Raw genomic sequence first — 20,525 nt, 5'->3', positions numbered from 1 at the left:
TATAAATCCAGATATTCTAAGTTCGAACCACCATATATATATAAATAATTCAAAACTTACTTTATATGTGTAATTTACATGTGATTATACATATTCGAAATTTATCTTAACACTTTGTATATGATAACAGAATAAGTCATGAGACTTTTCCTTTACATTGCTCTTGTCACTGTCTCCATCCACATCTGTTGGTGGATCGTAATGTAGAAAAATGGGTACTGGTGAGTAGAGGCAGGAAATGGAGTACAAATTTTACAAAAATTCTAGTCAAATAAGTACATGAATATTATGATCAACAGCTGGATCCAAGGGCTCTACTATCAAAGCAAAGTGAACCGTGAATTGAAGCACACAGGGAAAAGAAAAGAGAGTGTGGGCCAAAAGCTTGAAGTTGGAAAATAATGGAGGCAAGCTAGAATAAGTAGATTGTCAAAGCTAGAAAAATGAAATTCATGCATATGCTTGCTTACATAGAGGAGCATAGGGCTCTTTTGGATTGGAGTTAAAAGTAACAAGCTTGGAATCTTCCCACTCTCAAACAAACACATAAAAGAAGCTTTTTAGTGGAGGACAGCGATTTGAAGCCTCTATACTAAATTCCAAATCGTCCTGTTCCTTGTTCTTGGTGCAGAAATAAGATATAATGTGCTTGATATTTTAACCAAAACCACTATTTTCCTCTGCTTTGGACTCTGATCAGCACGAGTTGCAAACTTTTATATATATATATATATATATATATATATATATATATATATTGGTAAGTAGTGTCTAGGTCAGTTTGCGCACACTTCAACTAATCCCTACTCGCGGAACTGAGCTTGTCGTTTGCCATAATGTGTTGCAACTGCTAGGACTCGAATTGGGTAGCAAACTCAACCGAACTCTAGATCCTTACCCAAATGACGGACAAACCACTGAATCTCTCTTGGTGGTTTGTATATTGTTATTTTGATTGCCTACAAACTTGGGGGAAATGGGGCACATTATTTTCACCAATATGGCTAATTGTACTTGGATATCGTCTAATTGTAAACCACCAAATTGTTGGATAAGATCGAACCACATTATTATTGATTAATATAGGTAAAACTTCATAAGCTGAATCTCCTCTGGACGTGAGGTAGTTGGGCGATTAGCATGCGCAAATCGCTCGACTGTCTCACATCTCACAAAACAGAATTCGTATATTAAACTCAGACATATCTTAAATATAAATTTAAACAAATTCAAGTAGTTAGTTATATAACTAATCAATATTGATTCAATTCAAAGCTTGATCAATTATTCAGAAAAGTCTACCAATTATCCGGCCACATCAACTACACGTAAGTAAAACGAGTTTTCCTCATCATCAGTTGCCTAGTTGTTTTTTCATAGAAAGATTCTTAATGGGGAAATCGAGGAGCAACAACAGGGGCACCCGTACATCTGCATTTAAACATTGTTAATTATAGTGTGATTAATATTCCATCTATAGTTTTACAGTACTATCTGTGTCACCACCATGAATGGACCAACTCACGAGAACCTGATCAGGAGGACCACCAAAGTTAATTACTTTAATTTTTTTTCTTCTTTCTTTGATTTGCTGAGGACCACTTTGATAATGATGATAATTTGTTGGGATTGGTCAATGGTCCCCCCAATAAGCTTTGTAGAATGATGATGATTTTTCAAGCTGTTCCCCTTCTTGGGGTTTTTCTTCCCCACTTGTATATAGTAAGTTGTATTTATTAATTGCCAATTGTTGGTGAACTTGTTTACATTTCACATTTCGTATTTAGCATAAAATTCCACTTCGTTTAATGGTTTTTTTAAATTGAAATTTATAAGACACAATAAGCGAGCATGAGTATCAAATTTAGTAAGTCCAATTCTAGTGTTTACCAAACAATTACGAAGTCCTACTTTCATAAACAAAATAAAAGATTATATATTTGTTAGGGCAATTGTGACCTAGACAGCTACGTACGTAGCTACCTACCCCAGAGGATGCCAAGAAGTAACTTTCAAGCCCATCTTTCTTACTAGACTCGATTGTATGATTGATGAGCACATCAAACTTTGAAACCCTAATGGATCCAATTGGACGAAGCATATCGTTACAGCTGTCAGCTCTGTACAAACTTACAAAGCATCCCGTGCAAAAATGGTGGAGCTAGCTCACTCGCAGACACCCATGAACGAGGCCAAGAGATAAAAACATGACCCATGACATATCGTTGTCTCCCTGCACTCATCAATTCAACATCATGCATGGTTTTTGAAATGATATGCCAATGCCGTTATACACATTCACGCTTCATCATCATTTCTTAACCTTTAATATCAAACATCTAATATGTTATTGCAAAAAATTTCCTTCAAATTGTTAGCTGTGAATTGTAAATTTGAACCGTTAATGTCAATTAAGTTAGTAAGAAAATATTATTCGAGATAATAAGTTTTAGTGCGTGACCGAATAACAATGATGACATAAGTTTGTTTTGATATAATAATACACGTTCTGCAAATCAGATTGTTAATATGAATTATAGAAAGCCGATTCATATACCATATTTAGTATTAAAGAAAAACATTATCGATTCGAGATAACGAATACAAACGGTGTTTGAAAAGTCTAGAAGAAATGAAGAAAATTAATGTGTCATAAATCCCTAGAACACATCCATTGTATGATGATGATTAATGGTGTGTACTACTATCAACAACTACAGCTGTAAAGAATTTCGTTACTTCCAATCTAAACAAACCAATACCGCGTTGTTTAATTAGCAGCCTGCTTGGACCCTGGAATTTAGCTCCCAAACCCAATTAATTTACACACCTCCTCCTGCTGCTCTCATCCTCCTCCTACCCTTTCCGCGTAAAAGTGACTTATTGAAAAAGCACTTTCTTTATTTCCGTTATCAATAACACACTCACAGATGAGATTGACATCAAGATATTATTCAACCCCATGGAGAAGTCAAAAAAAACCTTGGTCCTCTCTTGTTAATAAATTAAACATCATTGTCACTTTCTCTCTCTTCTTCCTTCAACTTGTTTAAAAGCACTTTTCAACTCACCTCACAGAAAGCCTATGTATACGCAAATGGTTTTACTTTGCTGCAATTTTGTCAAAAGTACCAAAAGCACCCCAAAAGAAAGAATCCAAAACACAGTTCAAATCATCAAGTGAATTATTAAGTACCCTTTGGTTGTTTTGATATATCACATTATTTATTTTAGTAAATTAGAGAAAAACACCTTGACAACTACATATTTGATACAAAAACACTTTTAGAAAAATATCCTCAACTAGTGTGTCACTATTTTTCCATTTAAAAGAGCACTAGAGTGATTTTTTTGTAAGTATTGAGCTTAATTTCTCTATTAGTCAACTTTTTTTTAAGGAAAATATTTCCCTCCTTAAATAGGAACTTCTACATTGCTGTCAATAACAGTGTGACGTGTGATAGCCATAAAAAATAAAAACAAGTTATTTGGTGATTGTAACGTACGCATTGTTCCCAAATTTAATTGTTTGCATCTGCTCAGACAATTTAAATCTTGGACGCCAAGTAATTTTGTCTGTACGGTTGTTTTTTTGGCCCTTTTTTTCATTTTTCTCAAAACCAGTCAGGGGTAAAATTGTAACACGACCCCCAAATGGCTCACAGAACAAATAAAGCTCCCAAAACAAAAATACCATCCAGTAAATCTACCGACCCGCTAATCACAGATCATTTCAATGTATTTACACAAATAACCTTTGTTCAAATTCCCAAACTACCCCTACTCCGGGATCGCACTCAACAACGCCGCACACCGTCTGTCTCCTCGACTACTCCTCCCCCTCCTCGACGCACCACCGGCGGGGACCACTCGCCTGCGATCCTTGACCTCCTCGCCGGATATCATCACCTGCGACACCGAATTGCGGCGACAGCCGCATTTCTCACCCCCACTCTTCATAAGGGCGGAGCTGGCTTTGACGGCCAATGCGGCCATCTCCTCCGCCTGCAATGGATGCTTGAGCCAGCTGAGTGGCAAAGCGAAGTAGAGCTGGCCCGGTTGGAGCTCCTCGTTCTCATTAACGGCCTGAACGATGTCGTCGAAGTCCATCTCGTCCGAGTTGCAGATAAAGGAGGCCGGGTTCTTTTGAAGCACGTAGGAAACCTTTACTGGGTACGGGTATTCTTGTAATTTCCCGTCTTGTAGGATCAGCTTGGCCGTGGCCACTTGGGTCGACCCGGACGAGCTGCAAATACCCATTTTGGATCGAAATCAGGTTTTGGAAGTTTCGGATTTGAGTTTGGATTCTCAGAGAGTTAGAGAGAGAGAGAGAGAGAGAGAGAGAGATATTTGAAGGAGAAGCACGGAGGGTGTGGAGAAGAGAGAGGGGGAATATATAGAGAGAGGAGGGGGGCTCGTAATTTGAACCAGGATGCCACGTCGGAATTTTGTCGTGTAGCTTAGCAATGTTTTTTTCGATAAGTGGGCAGGGCTTGGCCAAAGCCAGGCTGTAAGTTGGTGGTGACAGCTTGTACCGATTTTGTGAGAGTTAAGAAATTCGGGTCCTTCAGAAATGACCCCCTATCATGATAATATTACAACGGCAGGGACTAGCCTCCGTTGTATAGACTAGAGACACTAGTTCTGTGCTATTGCATTTTTACTGTGGAAAAGGATACGACTCATGTGATATTATCTTTCGAGTAACAAAGAAAATATCAGTCAAATCTGACTGATAATGCTGGAGACAGTCGCTCATGCACGATTTGTGTTGTACGTGTATGATTAATTGTCTTAACCGATTGTAAAAATTTGATATATACAAATTATAATCATATAAAAAGGAATCATATCATATAAATTTAGTGTACGTGAAAACGAATTACATTCAGATATGTTTACGTATGCGAAGATTCGAGTTCATAATGTTTGCAATTCATTTTGTACTATCTTGTTTTATGGTTTTGGTATTATTGGACCACCTATGATGGTTTGGTATTGGGAGTGAACGATACGACTTCCAACCAAGTGCCCACTACCCTCTGTGCTTCACTGTGTGTTGAATAGTGCAGTTTCTATAAGTAGGGGAGTGATGTCAAAAGATACTGTAAAAATGGGAAAAAATGGTTTGCTAAACTTGGGAAGGCCTTTCATGAATCATTGGAGACCCACCTAACCTAAGCATGATGATATTGATCTTTATCTTGATCTTGATGGTACTAATAATATTATCAACTTTAATATTAATGTATGGCTCCAATTATATTTCCCACTTTCCCCTTTGTGTTGATGAGGGAGAGTTTTTATGATGAGATCAATATAATTTTCCGTTTCAAAGCACAAATCCAAGTGTATTGATATTATAATCATCGTCTTTATTTACTAAAAATTGAAAACCAGAACATGGAAATGTGAAAACTATCACTTCCCTTGGGTTTGCAAAACAGTCATTTTATATGGTTTTTGAGAATCCATCGGAAAGGAGACCAAAAAAGAGATGCTCACATCAAAAGCCATACCTACAATAATGTGCGCTTTACCAAACATGTTCCAAGTGGATTTTTAACTTTTTTCTGTTAAGAGTGGCGATAGTATACTAAATTCACACACTGAACAGAAACTAAGACTCGAACCCATAACTTTTCCTAAAAAAGAGCAATTGCTCCAAATAACTACACTTGTGGGTCTTTTTACATTTTTAACCTTTCTTAGCCTTGAAGATTTTGGTCACTAAAACTTTGGGCTTGTTTGATTTCAAGTACATGCAAATGCGCTGCCTTCCTCTTTTATTTTCCCACTTTTACTTTTTTGTCTTCTTTTCGTAAACCTTGGACTCCACTACTCAAAAAGAACTTTATACATTCCTGAAATATTAGGCAAAAGGCAATACTAATCTAGAGTGATTTCTACCACTACGACACTAATAACATTTTACATAGAACCAAAAGTAAAAGAAAGATGGCAAATGTAGTGTGTCCCTCCTATTGCATCTGAGGTTGAAGTCGTACATTCAAGTAGTGTAGAATATCGCCATTATAAAAGAAAAGTAAAAGAAAGATGGAAAATCTTGATTGTAATTGTAAAACCTAGAACCACTCTCCAATTGTCACATGATATTCACATTGCCAAGACACAAAATATCTCATTCCATACAGATTTTTCACATGGGAGCAGTTGAGTGAGAGGAGAGGAGCCTTGTCACTCAAAAATCCACGGACAAAACTGCAGGTGAAATTGGAAGAGGAAGAGGGTAATTTAACAGAGAAAGAAAGAAAAGAGTGAATATACAGTTGGTGGTAAAAAGAGATTTGAGTGGCTGCTACACTGCAACGTCTGCAAGTGGCAGATTAGGGGAAAATTGGGACAACTCCAAGGGCAGCAGTGTCCACAGAGGCAGAGAATGAATTAGAAAGGAAGAATGAAAAGAAGAAAGAAATGGGAAAAAATGAAGAGGAAAACGTGGCATGGTGAGGAGAGTGCAAGGTGCTTCGCTGCAAGGCATGAGGAAGGGCACGTGGAAAAGAAGGGCCTTGGAAAGTGCAACACTCAATCAACAAGTAGCAAAATTATGTGTATATTTGCAAACAATCCGACAAAGGGTGGCGTAAGCTGATCCGGGGGGTCTGCTGGTTCGAGCCCCATCTCTGCAATCTGCATGCTCCATGTATCCCGGTGCCAAGCTTCTTCCTTTTTTGTTTTATTTTTGTTTTAACTTATTATTCAAATCCATCCAAACTCGGCCGCCCTTTACTGTTTCTATTAGTGCAGCCCACACACTTACTTCCTGCAATTTAATTACAGTTCTACATTAATGTCCATTATGCTATAGTAGTATGTATACATGATAAAAATTAACAAAAAAACGATGTCCCTTTGTCCTCATCAAGATCAACATGCTATCATCACATCGCATCAACGACGCAAATTTATTTATATCAATAGTTTCGCAACATAACATGTCAAAATTTTCAAAATAAGATAACATTATAAATTCATAAATCGGAGATATATGTTTGTCATATAAATCCATTGAGAATGGATTTCTAAGCATATTGTTACATCACCCTTTGATGAGCTAAAAGAGTGTAATTGCAATTGAAAGTGTGATTGGATTTGGAGGATAGGGGAGAAGGTTTTAAGAAGCTATTATGACAAATCAAATTATTCATGTGCTCACAGTAATCCCTCAGACACTAGCAACACATCCAAACTAATAAATTTCTAAAGAAAAGAAGAAAAATGCCATTTTGCCATGCATGTTCTATTGGACTCAATTTAATTGTCAAAATTACAGAGAGAGAGAGAGAGAGAGAGAGAGAGAGAGAGAGAGAGAGAGTGATCACCAATTGTGGATCCTGTTACTACCAAATAATTGAAATAACATATTCTATAGAACTGTCTCCAAGGGCTCAAACTCCCGACAATACCACACAGGCAATGGAGTTCGTGGAATGTGTTGTCTTTTGTTAATTGTTTGTTAGATATGTTTATGTTTTTCATTTTAGTCAGAAGAGCTCGCTAGTTGGCCCCCTTGTATGCTTAATTTAATATAATACATCCAAACCCCATGCTTTGTCCGAAAGATTAGCGACTAATTGTTCTCAGTATTATTTTATAATACTTAATACATGAATGCTACTTTATAGGTCTAATTATTGACATGTCCCACATCAATTCCCTAACCCTAACCTTTCTTTCCTTGAAGCTTCTTCAGCTCTTCCATTCCCCTCCCCCCACCAAATTCTACAATACACGTGCATGCAGCTTTGTAGGTGCTTTCAAAATCATGGTTTTTTCGACAAAAACAATGTCTCATCACCAATGCCTTTTCCGCCATCTATTGGGCTCTGCTTTCATTTGGGCTTAGCCCAGATGTATGTGTACTTAATTTTCTGATAATAAACTATTGCTTATGAATTATCAGGGAGACTTCCATTCCATGCATGAATCAATCTGATTTATTAATGAGTATGAATTTAAAACTATCTTATTTTATTTTTGGCTTGGACATTTTTTTCTTGTTTGCTAAACCAATTATATTTGATGCGGACATGTTGGCAACACAAACAATGAACCCTACCAACCGGATAAAAGCAAATCCTACTCAATTATGTGTGGATTATGAATTCAGACAAACCCTTGAAAAGAATCCGATCTAACTAATACTAAAACACAGTTGTTAGATTTGAAAAACTTTTAAAGGCCGGACAACATATCGCTTTAGTATCATTGCAGAATTTGATAATAATAAAGTTGGCCAGTGTCATTACCATGAAAGTTCTTCGATCCAGAGCACTTTATCCATGCATGGTTGTCAAGACCCCACCTCTTATAGCCCCTCAAGATTTGGGAAGACCTCCCTTCCATGGTCAAATTGGTTCTGCATTATCGAAGGGTTGAATGCTAAATAATGCACAAATTTTGAACAGATACAAGGAATTTTTGTCCCCTATCACTCGTATGTATTCGACAAGACAACTGACACCATTAAAAATATAACAAAAAGGAGATACCTTGGATTGGATGTGCCCTTCCTTCTTCTTTCCTTGTTTGGCTCAGTATGCTTTGTAAGATTGTACTTTGGATTTTCTTTTGGCTATATAGCTGCAGAGAAAAAGATTGGATGATGCCCAATAATCCAAAAGTTTCTCTTAATAAATTGACACACAATTTGACAGAAGGAAAAGGAACAAATATATACTGTGAATTAGTATACTTACTTTGCATTCGATAATATTGAATAAAACTTATAAGGAAGTTCTAGTTGTTCCCATCCGTCTGTAGCTGCTGCACAACCTATGAGCTGCAGGTTGACTGAAGCTCTGAACATATAAAAAGGAAAACAGATTATTCATTCGTCAAGAAAAAAGTAGGGAAAAGAAGTGGTCGCAACTGGTTATAAACTTACCCGGAAAATTTGTGACCTGCAAGTTGGTTGTGGTCATCCTTCCAAGTTTTGCTACGCACTCATTGTTTTCAATGTGCCTTTTCACATTTGTTGAATTTGTCTTATAATGTTATTGGCGATGACCATGATGCATCACTTAGTGTTAGGTTCTTGCTGCATGTTTTCCATGTTAATGATTCTTTTCCTGAGCTAGAAATAGTCTGAATTCAGTTGCTCAAGCTCTGTTCTGTAATCTTAATTCCACACTGGCATAGGTTAAAGGGAACGAGGAGGCAAGCCTCCCCATCTTCCGCATATCTTGATCATCCGACATGGCATGAATCACCGAACATCCTGAAAGGAAGAAACCAGCTTGTAGAATATATTTCTTCTTGTTACATAACATATGTCCTACTTAGTTAAGTAGGATTTTCATTAGTTCTGTGATACTTTTAATTGCATAATATCAGCTGCAACTTAATATCTTGGCACATTTACTTTTCACACGCTCAACTTAAGAACCCCAAGGATTGAATTTCCACTTCCATACAGTCAGTCAGTAACTAAAAACTAGACCAACATCTTTTCATGTCAGTCAGGAGTAGCTAATCACTTCACGATTTAGACTAACGAAGAAATCTTCAACTTGATTTCCAAAAGCAAAGTAGTTAACGCGAGTTTCTCCCCAATTATTTTGGTACAAAAAACACAAGCAGTCAATGCCTGTTTGCAAGTCATTAAAAAGTGTAATAAATATCAGAGGCTTTAAGGGTTTTAACTTACTGATACAGCAGTACTACAATTCCTCCATATCCAAAAATGCACTTGGAGCATACCCAGTAGACTTAAGATGATCCGTTAATTGATCAAGCATGGAGTATATACTGCTTGAAGTTTCATGTCTCTTGTCATCAACCATAAATTCATAAACACAGCCATCAATTTCAATGGAGCTCACTGCTCTACTCTTTATGACTCCACCATCTTTTATTAGTTTCCTGATCTTCTTAACATCTTCCCATCTGTGAGCTTCACCAAATATGTTCGAGAGAAGTACATAAAGCCCAGAACCATGTCCTTCCAACTCTAAAAGCTGCTTCAGAATTTGTTTGCCTAAATCTACATTTCCATGGATCCTACAAGCACCAAGCAAAGCACCCCAAATAACAGTATCGGGCTTCATTGGCATTCCTATTAACAGCCTAATTGCTTCTTCCAAAAAACCCCCTCGCCCCAGCAGATCAACCATACAAGCATAGTGCTCAATTTCAGGTGATATTCTGTAAATAGACTCCATTCTTTCAAAGTAATATCGCCCCATGTCTAGAAGCCCGCTGTGACTACAAGCAGAAAGCAATCCAGTGAAGGTGATCTCATCGGGCCAGATTCCACCTGCTTGCATCTGTTTGAATATCCTAATTGCTTCGAATCCACAACCGTGCAGTGCAAGGGCCCCAATGATAATGTTCCATGATACTGCATTCTTTTCTGGTATCTGAGTAAAGAGGTCCATGGCGATTCCAACAGCACCACATTTTGCATACATGTCTATAAGGGAATTAAAAAGAGTTACACTGGGTGCTACATTGCTGTTGCAAATGTAACTGTGGGTTTTCTTTCCAATGACCAAATCACCAATTTGACTACAGGCTGAAAGGATGAAAACCAAGGTAGCTTCATCAGGCAACGCACCAGAATTAAGCATTCTTTGGAAGAGATCCAAGGCCGCCCTGCATTGGCCTTCTCGGACATAATATGAAATCATTGAATTCCACGAAACCACATTTTTCAGTGGCATCTGATCAAAAAATTCCTGGGCAAATTCAATGAGCCCATGTTTAGCATATGCACTAACCATTGACGTCCATGAAACCACATTTTTGTGAGTCATTCGATAAAAAATTGTTTGTGCCAAGTGCAAATGGCCACACTTAGCATACATATCCAGAAGAGCATTTCTCAGAATTTGATCAACTTCAATCCCACTAACCTCAATATAAAGATGCACATACCGTCCCAATTCTAAATCACAAGACTGTGAACAAACAGAAAGTAAATTAACCAAGGTGAACTTATCAGGCCCAACCCCAAAATCTCTCATCTCCCTAAACAATAAAAAAGCTCCCTTGCATGAACCCATTCTAGCATAACCGCCTATCATCGAATTCCACGAAACCAGACTCCTCTCGGACATATCGTCAAACACATTCCGAGCGCTCCGGATCGACCCACAAACACCGTAGACATTAATAAGAGCATTTTGCACGCAAACTTGAGACCCAATTCCTATTTTAATCGCCTGACCATGAACAACCACAGCTTCCCAATACGCAGACTGCCCAGCACAAACCTTAAGAACAAAGGGTAACGTAAACTCGTTCGGCGAAAGTCCTGAACAAACCATTTGGCAGTACAGCGAGAAAGCCTTAAATGGGTCATCACTATTTGAGTAGCCCCTTATGAGACTATTGTACATAAACTTATTGGGTTCATGAACATGGTCGAACAAAAGCTGCGCGTAGTGGAGGTTGCCGGCGTGGTTGACGGAGCAGAAGGAGATGAATTTTCCGAGGGTGAGGTTTTCATTGGTGAGGCTATGGAGGATGATTTGGGCGTGGAGTTGTTTTAGTTCTCTCATGGAGGAGCATTGCTCTAGGAGGTGGTGCAGGGTTTGGTGCGTGGGGCTCTTGAAATTTTGGGTGAAATTGGTGGGATTTTGAGGGACAGTGGTGTGCAGAGAGTGATGGTGAAAGAGAGGGTTTTTGAGGCGGGAAACAACGGTCGGGCATTTGGCGGTGAAGGACATGGCGGTTGGGCATTTGGTTTAGAGGGAATGGTAAATATAACGGTTTTTTGAAATTATATATACCATGTTATTAGAAATATAAGGGTTTTGGGGTGCCATTTGGACTAACGGTTATTTATTTATTTTTTAATCATAGACTAATTAGAAAGAGAAATTCTTTTGTCAATCCGTCATTTAATTGTAAATTTAAATTACTAATTATGTGAATTTTAATTTTAATGTGTGATTTTAAATTGATAATTTATAAACATAACATGTCAAATACGGTGATGCAATGCCACATAAACAGTATTTTCTGAACACAATGACCATATAATAAGGCATCTATCAAGCATTTTCTTGCTTTTCTATAAAACATAAATCATGTCAATCAAATCCTTTAAGGCAGGCAGGAATTAATGCTGAAATATGTAACGCTTCTTGCCAAAATAGTTACACAAGGTGGGAATTTGCACGTATGAAGATTTGAGGAGTAGGGTTTCAGGTATAAATGTTACCATATACAAGCAAACCAAAAAAAGTTGAATTTTTTTTTTTCTTCTTCTATTTGTTCAATAAAATACAATTCAATAGAATAACTTTGAAAATCTTTAAGCTTCATCTCACAACGACCCCATTTGTTTCTCCCAAAATTTCTGCACTTGACATAATTCTTTTAATCTTGGCAGAGTTCATTTGCCGTATATCACAACAGGCACCGGATCTTTACAAAGAAGGAAGAAGCCAAAGATTGAACAGAGCGGAACCGAGTGAAAGGAACCAAGAAAGGAAAGCCATTGCAGCGGATAACTGATATCTAGTACATAACTTTGCCGGGCAGTACGATTCATCGGAATCAAGTAGGAGATTTGTGGTACTCGCCGTCGAGCAGGCTGCAGCGAGTGAGAGATACGATAAGGCCTGTAATAAAATGAACAAACATTTGTTTTACACTTGGGAGAGGGAAGAAACTGCAAAGTTCTTCATGAAATAAACAAATTTATGAAAGCCACATACCAAGTCTCCTAGAATGATGATTATAAGTATTCTTGGTTGACGAGGCAAACATTTAACAAAGACAGAGTAGGCATCCGCTATCACCAAAGTCATGCCCCATGGAACTACCAAACCCATTACTGTCACCAAATAACTGCAGCATCAACAAAGCAATGTAAAGGTTACTAAGATTAATAGAAGAATTTCTTGTGACCAAGAGTACTTTCATCTCATAAATCGTTGCATACTTGAATTAATGAGACAGAAAATCTCTGATAATGGCTTACAGACAATTCAAAATAGCGCTACGTAATCCTTGCATTCCATTGATTTTACAGCTTAGCAAAAAGAAAAAACCAACAATGTTGTCAAAGTGTCTTTTGGCTTTGTTTGGCTTTAAGGGTGGACAATTTCTTAAACCTCAAATTCCAGTCCTACCCCAGAAGCCTCTTTCAGAGACGGCAATATTTAACAGGCTCCAGAACCCACTCAACACCAATAGAGAGGCTATTGATCAGGAGTAGGTCAAGAAAACGGGAATCAATACAAGTACAAACAGGGTTAGACTTCTTTGGAAATATTATTAGCTTAGATCCTACAACTTGATTCACACAGACTAAATCAATGAATTTAGAAACATCAATGCCACATATATGCAAATTAGACTTGCGGGAAAAAAGTCAACTAAGAGCAGTTGAAACTACATGAATTTCAATTTGGCGATATTTTTTTCTCCAGGAAAAAAAGCTCAGGTTACAATTTCAGAGTAGTAAAATTGGATTACATTCTCCCATTTTCTCTTTCTTTCTATTTCCCAAACACATTAGTGCACATGGTTTAGAAAAAAATCAAGCCCCCAATTTTAGCAAATGTTGTCTCAGACATATATGCCTAAAGCTGTAGAAAGGATGTTAAAGCTAATGAAATCTTATTGCATTATCAAGAAAGTTAACACTTCAAAGTTTGAAGGCTGGGAGATTTGGCTTCCAACTGTCTGTAAACCAGATTTTACATCTTGAGGGATACACACCAGATAATTATATGTTAATGATCAACAATGTTCTAACCAGAATTCAAAGCTGTTGAAAACCGAAAATAACACAATCTAACTTTGATTCAAACGTATACAGACAGTAAACCTTCCCATGTTCATATTGTCCAGTCAAAATTTTCGAAATTCAATACTAGATACCTTCTTCTCTACAACAATTCTCAAAATATTTGCTTGCTTGCTAGTTGCCAAAAAAGTCAAAATTCTGAGAGAATAAACCAAAACCAGTCATCTGGACAGTTTCCAATAGCGCACCAAGGTAACAAAATATAATTTCCATCAAATTCAAAAACAAAGATATGGGTACTGAAGAACAAGATAGGAACACAAAAGGGTTGGATGAAATTCAACTAAAAAAAGCCAAAGTTGAGGAATTTTGAAACTACCAGAAAGCTGTGTAGCTGTAGAACTGGATGTCCAAGCACATGAAGAGAAGGGAGGCAGTGGAGAAGATGGTCTGGCCGAAGCGCAGAGCCAAGCTGGCACTGGTGCCCAATGACCCTGGCAATTCGTCCATGCTTGCATGCAGCAGCAATAGCCTTCTCTACAAGGACCCTTCATGGTAATTCAAGATTCAGCCACATGACCAAATTCTTATTGCCAATGAAAGAGAGATTGGGAAATGAACAAAATGGATATGAGAAAATGAAATCCCAGCTAATTGCGGGAAACGGGAATTGGGTTTTGAGAGAAGAAAAAGACTCGCGGAAGAGCTGGGAAAACGGCAACAAGTATATGAACCGTTTTGGTGAATTGTGAAAGAAAAGGATTGTTTTTAAGAATAGAAAAAAAGAAAAATAGTGAAAGAAAGGGACGTAAGGGGTACGCAGCTTTGGGTGGGTTTTGGCTTTGGCTTTGGCATCTTCTTCCTCTTGAGGGCATAATGGTTATGTTCTTCTCCGGCAGGATGGGTTGGGTTGGGTGTGCGGTATTAGCAAAATGCCAATAATTTCAAGCACCTTATCATAACACTAGAGTTATATACTTTTTTATTTCTTCTATCTTTTTTAAAAAATAAATACAAATGATAATCTAAATTATAAAAAAAGGGGGTTTCTCATACTCACTATCAAGATGTCATGAGAATTCGAATATGTGACCATTTGTCTACACGTTAAAACTCTTTTTCATTAGGCTAGATCTTGTTGGCTATTTCCTCTCTCTTCTTTTTTACTATCCAAAGCCTTTAGGACCAATAATTGTATTGAATAAGAGAAATGGACCTTGAATTTCCTACAAAATGTCTTTGTTTTTGGTAATTAATTTCCCACTAATTCTAAAATTTGTATCACCATCTTATTCATTTCATGTCACTTGAACTAAAATTCATAGACTAATTCATATCATATTCAAAATATTTAAAGCAATTGCCAATTTGTACTATGTATCTAAACCACATATTTAATAGAACTTGGATAATAAAGAGTGGGATCTCAAGTAGTCCCAGCTTTTGGTGTGCTCCTAAATGGTTCTGGGTTTAAGCCTCAATAGTACCCACCTGTGTGGTTTTCCCCCTCCCCCTTCCTAATTTTAGGGGGAAAAAAGGGGATCTCTAACATTATTCAACTAAGAATAGTAATAAAGTAAAACCTTGGAAATGCATAAATTTTCTTTTTGATAAGGTGTAAAAAATATAGGGCTTCTCCACTAACGATCACGCATGGTCGAAGAAACTCTAACATAGGCATCCCAACTAAGAGTACAAATTCAAAACAATCAAAAAGAGAGAAGCTTGAAAAACCAAGTCATAACAATACAAATATAATACTCACAAAGGAGAGGTAGAAAGCTCTCACAACGAAGAACTGAAAAACTCTCACAAAAGAAGAGGTGAAAATTACATAGAAAACTCAAAGAGTCTCTGCGATTTATTCCAAACACGAAGAAACAGCAAAAAGGTTGGTGGTAGAGATCTGACACCAAAACGCAGGTGGAGATTCGATGCCAAATGTGTCTGCCTATGAAGAGTGGAGGAAAATCATTACAAAACGAAGACAAATAAGGGAAACCTTATGTCTCTAAAAATGGGGAAAAAGAGATAAGGGAGGAAGGGAGAAGGGGAGAGGGGAGGAAGAACAATGGCTTCCTCCCCCCTCAAAGTGAAAACGGTTGTAAAGTATTTTTTGGGAGAGAAAGAGCTAGGGTTTTCGTTTCCAAAATTATAAATTTAGATTAATCTTATGGTCTCAACTCTAAACATTCAACTAAGAGCTATTCTTGTTGAACTACCAACTTCTTCTTCTTTTTTTCTTCTTTTTTTTCTCTCTCATTACCTTCCGTTTGGATGAGGGAAAATAACTCTGAATTTAGTTAAAAGTCTAGAATTTAAGTGGAGAAATTGACAATTTTCTTCTTTGGAAACTTAAGAGCGGAATTTATTAAATAGCGAGCGGAAAAACTCGTGGAAATTTGAGCATCAAATTCCCGAGTTCAATTTCCACCAAAATAGGTGTCATTTCACAATTTCCAGAGTACCATGTACAAAATTTTGTCCTTTACAAAAAACATACATAAATTCAAACACTGAAATCTTCAATTGCTAGAAATTGAAGTGATGGAAATCTAAATTCCATCATTTTAGAATTTTATGTAATTTTCAATTCTTTCATCCAAATGATAAAAATCCCCTAATTCATTTGGTCTAATGCTACTTTTTAATTCCTAAGTTTCAATTATTAGAGCTGCATAGTACTTGAATTTATTTAATATATATGGTCACAGGGTCTACTCTAAGGTTTTGTATTGGAGCAAGAAAGCCAATTGTGATTGTTTTTCTAGTTAAAGAAAAGTATGAGCATTATTTTGAAAAGTCTTTGTAACTTTTGTCCATCCACGTTTTTGCCAAAACCACATCAATTTTCCTAATAGGTTTTATTATAAAATTCAGATAAAACCCATATGTATAATTTAATATAGCTACGAAATATTTAAATAAGTAAATGCCTGCCGCTTTGCATCTCTCAACTATCTCATATAAAATTGTGTCTCGTATGTCAAGGCTCAATACCTAACCATTGGTCACTTTCATAGTAAGACTCCGAGTTCTTTTAGTTGAGAGTTTAAAATTAATGCTGGTGATACATAACTTTCAAGTGTTGCCTTGCCACACAAAAGCATATATTTCGTCAAAAACTCCGTTAGTTTGCTGACGTGGCATATATGTATATCACAAAACGTCTTTGAGGTTCACACATCTATCACAAATGGTCTTTATGAAATTTTTTTATTTTTTAATTTAAAATCATAAAATTTTGGTTTTCTTTTTAAAATTATTTATAAATGAAAAAATCATTTATAGAAGGATTTTAATCTTGAGGACCATTTATGAACCCTAAACCTTTAATTTTTTTCATTTTAAAATTTTTTTCATATTAAATTATTTTTAAAAAACTTAATTAGTTTGTTGATGTGGCATATATATGGAGCCAACATCTACAATAATATAGTGTCACATGTATTTAAAATTTAACATATATTTTAAAATAATTATAATTCATAAAATTTTAAATAGAAAACAAAAAATTTATGAATTTGAAATTTAAAAAATTAAAAAATTTCATAGGGACCATTTGTGATAAGTGTGTAAACCTCAGGAATGTTTTGTGATATATATGTATGACACGTCAGCAAACTAACAGAGTTTTTGACAGAACCTAACGGCAGGGACCATTTGTGATTGCACATACTAACCTTGAGGACAATAAGTGACACAAAAAAACATTAAGAATACAATCTGATAATTTCGTAAACCTTAAATACGTTTTGTGATAATAAACCTATATATATATATATATATATAATGATCATCAAACATTTGAAAAAGTTTGGTCATTGTAGCTCCACTTTCTTAATATCTTGACAATTGTTCAGAGAATATCACACAGTAATATGGGATCATATCACATGCCACTCGGTCCAAATATCCAATTTGTGTGGTTCACTATCCATATAAAAGGATATGAGAAAGCAAATTAGCTACAGTGAAAGAAAGATCATGAACAGGATGAACCTTATTTGAATGGCCATGCTTTTGTTTAGTTTTTTTTCTTTTTGTTTTTCCATGGAAACCTACTAGATCCCAAGCCAAACCCATCTCAAATATTCATGCTAGAACCCATTTGATTAATAATTTTGATCACAATTTTCAGGCTCAAATTTGTGATCATTGAAGCTGTGGAGGTTTGGAATAATTGAGGGATTTTCATAATAGGGCATGATAATATACAAGAAAGATAATGATCTCAATGATCTGAGTGCATGGCCAATTGGGTTACAAAGAAAGTTCAGCAAGACCTTCACTTTTATAGCAAAATCTGAAACCCAGAATGAGTAAGTACATCAATACATACAGGGAATTTAATAAGAGGCCTACTTAATCAAGCTGAGCATACCAGACTCCCTGGATTTTGACATCCTTTGGAGTCTTTGCTCCCAAATCAGTATCAGATGGCTGGATGCTCTCAAACACTCCAATCAACTCTCCACTCTCAGGCTTGCTCTTGGTCACACTCAGTGTGATCTTCCCTTTTGATGAAGCAGTATTCTTGATGTTCTCCTTGGCCAACTCCTCCTCATCTCCTCTGCCTCCTGCTGGCAATGCAATGGCATTGTCATAACCAGTGGAGCCTCCTCTACCCTTTGGGTCCAAGAAAGAAGAACCGCGGTACGATGGTACTAGAAACTCCCCTCCAAAGTTTTCGGGTTTGCCTGAGGCTACAAGCTGTTTGATGGTGAAGAGGAAAGGGACACGCTCGCCTCCGGGGAGCTGGACTGTGACTGCAGCATAGTCAATCCCATCTTTCTCCTCAAACTTGAGAGTGCCATCTGGGGACACTTCGAAAGGCCCTTCGATCTCATCGAGGGTGTAGGTTAGGCGGGTCATCAGCTTGGTGTTTTGGAACTCTGGTGGAGCATTCTTGTTCACACTCTCTGCCTTGACAGTGAAGGATGTGGGCTCTAGGCAGAACTTCTTGGCAGTGTACTTGCCCGGCTTGAAGGCGAAGGCTTCTAACCCTCCATCGATGGTTGGGCATTGGTTTGCAGTTCCTGTTCCCTTCACTTCCAAGTATGTCTTGCTCTGGATTTCATCAAAGGTCAGCCTCTTTGGAACTCCCTCTGCACCTGCTCCCTGGAAACACAAGTGGTGGCCAACAATGATAAAATGTTAATCACCATTCATCACCACCAGAATTGAAATGAAATCTAACAACTACAGTTACATTATGTTGTCAGACTGTGATCTAAATTGTTTATGTGAGATCCATCGCGCACAACGATAGAAAATCCAATGATTATGTTATCAAATTGTAAATCTAAACTCATCATATCAGACATTCAGAGTGTCATTCTAGCAACATAACTTGTCAAATATCTAGCATGCCACAGAGAACATCAGAAACCTTTGCATATACAACAGGTACCACAAACTAATCTATATCCCTCTAAACCATAGAAAGTTCATACCCTATACACATACATAATAAAGATAATAAAATTCATCATTGTTCTTCTTTTATACGCTTCTAAGCACATGAAGTAAGAAACCAATCAAGCAGTGAAATGGAATTAAGCAGCATACCGAGACGACGAGGGCAGAAGTAGCAAGAGCAAAGCCAGCAATCTTAGAGGCATCAACACACTTGTGAGCAAAGTCCTTGAGATCAGACTGCAGAGAGCAAGTGAGCCTAGCAGAGGCAGATGGTTCCAAGCCAAAGGCCTTGGAGACATTCTGGGAGGACCTGAGCTGAAGGCCGGTTTTTGCCGGCGCGCCCACCTTGGTGGGCTGCATGAGCGTAGCAGCTGCTTGGAGTGAGGCTGCCATGGTTGGAGGTTGTTTTGCAGTTCCAATGTGATCTCTGTGTTTGAAACAGAGTATTTGGAAGAGTTTTTGTGTGGCAATTGGGGAGTTATTTGGTGGGCTTTGGAGTGAGTTGGATAATGGATAGGATAAGGCTTGCTCTCTCATTGGTTGAATGAAGGTAATGAGTTTAGATGTGTTGTTTGCCACGTGGCAAACTTCTTGTTTGGGATAAAGATACTGGTGGTCAGATGAGCATGGTCATATCCTTTCCCTCCTGCTCCACATATTATCAATGTAGACTTTTGCAAGTACAGTACAAATGTGACATTAATCATTCAGAAAACCAGAAAAAGAAAAGAAAAGTGATAAAAAAAATGAAAGCAGCCGGTTTCGAACCTGCAACTCAGAGTCGATAAAGGTTTTTATAAGAGTAAAAGCAACGGACATGTAGGAAGCAAAAAATTGTTAAAAAGTTGGCCCATGCAGGTCTCGAACCTGCGACCTTCGCGTTATTAGCACGACGCTCTAACCAGCTGAGCTAATAGGCCTTGTTGGCAAATACTTTTCATTTTAGCTATTAATAGACCTTTTCTACAGTAATTGGCCTTGCGTCACAAAAATCTTCCTCTGCTCGTACAAATAGTAAACTTGTATTCTGTATAGACTTCAGAGTTTGCTTTAGACAGTTTCATTCTTCCTCATTACAGATGAAAGCCAGAGAGAACGGAGAAGTCAATTCAACTGGGTAATCTAGCTCATGGTACAAGTAATTGTTTGGGGGCTCTTATTTTTACGAACAAATATTTAGGGAAAGGGTAGGGTACCCCATTGGGATCCTTACCAACTCAACAAATCCTCATTGTCAATTGTTTGGGGATTTTCACATTCCCAAAAGAATGGATCCTTCACTTTCAGCTTAATTTCTTAAAGTTTCATTCATCCAAGCTTGGTCACTTGAGATCATCCCTAAACCATATTAGAATCCAAATTCAACCTCTGTTTGAAA

General features: G+C 37.3%; 4 protein-coding genes and 1 non-coding gene across 5 annotated transcripts; all 5 read right to left on the bottom strand.

Annotated features, from left to right (window-relative positions):
• Positions 1-3,542: 3,542 nt before the first annotated feature.
• LOC117634594 lies at positions 3,543-4,377 on the bottom strand. The gene has a single exon (XM_034368757.1). It carries the CDS (start codon positions 4,258-4,260, stop codon positions 3,781-3,783), a length of 480 nt encoding a protein of 159 aa, XP_034224648.1. The 5' UTR covers positions 4,261-4,377; the 3' UTR covers positions 3,543-3,780.
• Positions 4,378-6,053: 1,676 nt separating this feature from the next.
• LOC117635439 (pentatricopeptide repeat-containing protein At2g22410, mitochondrial-like) lies at positions 6,054-11,693 on the bottom strand. Its single transcript, XM_034369757.1, has 6 exons — positions 9,671-11,693; positions 8,909-9,241; positions 8,721-8,822; positions 8,514-8,604; positions 8,271-8,380; positions 6,054-6,784 (listed from the first exon to the last, which is right to left on the bottom strand). Exon 1 carries the CDS (start codon positions 11,691-11,693, stop codon positions 9,684-9,686), a length of 2,010 nt encoding a protein of 669 aa, XP_034225648.1. The 3' UTR covers positions 6,054-6,784; positions 8,271-8,380; positions 8,514-8,604; positions 8,721-8,822; positions 8,909-9,241; positions 9,671-9,683.
• A 432-nt stretch (positions 11,694-12,125) lies between these two features.
• LOC117634749 (CASP-like protein ARALYDRAFT_485429) lies at positions 12,126-14,652 on the bottom strand. Its single transcript, XM_034368962.1, has 3 exons — positions 14,106-14,652; positions 12,690-12,822; positions 12,126-12,593 (listed from the first exon to the last, which is right to left on the bottom strand). Exons 1-3 carry the CDS (start codon positions 14,234-14,236, stop codon positions 12,399-12,401), a joined length of 459 nt encoding a protein of 152 aa, XP_034224853.1. The 5' UTR covers positions 14,237-14,652; the 3' UTR covers positions 12,126-12,398.
• Positions 14,653-17,941: 3,289 nt separating this feature from the next.
• Positions 17,942-19,719, bottom strand: LOC117634358 (oxygen-evolving enhancer protein 1, chloroplastic). The gene is made up of 2 exons (XM_034368434.1): positions 19,298-19,719; positions 17,942-18,847 (listed from the first exon to the last, which is right to left on the bottom strand). Exons 1-2 carry the CDS (start codon positions 19,682-19,684, stop codon positions 18,092-18,094), a joined length of 1,143 nt encoding a protein of 380 aa, XP_034224325.1. The 5' UTR covers positions 19,685-19,719; the 3' UTR covers positions 17,942-18,091.
• Positions 19,720-19,993: 274 nt separating this feature from the next.
• Positions 19,994-20,067, bottom strand: TRNAI-AAU. The gene has a single exon. It is a non-coding gene; the product is annotated as a tRNA-Ile (tRNA).
• Between the last annotated feature and the right edge of the window lie 458 nt (positions 20,068-20,525).

This window comes from Prunus dulcis, chromosome 7, assembly GCF_902201215.1.
Source record: "Prunus dulcis chromosome 7, ALMONDv2, whole genome shotgun sequence".
NCBI lineage: Eukaryota > Viridiplantae > Streptophyta > Magnoliopsida > Rosales > Rosaceae > Prunus > Prunus dulcis.
This window is presented reverse-complemented; position numbering and strand designations above follow the sequence as displayed.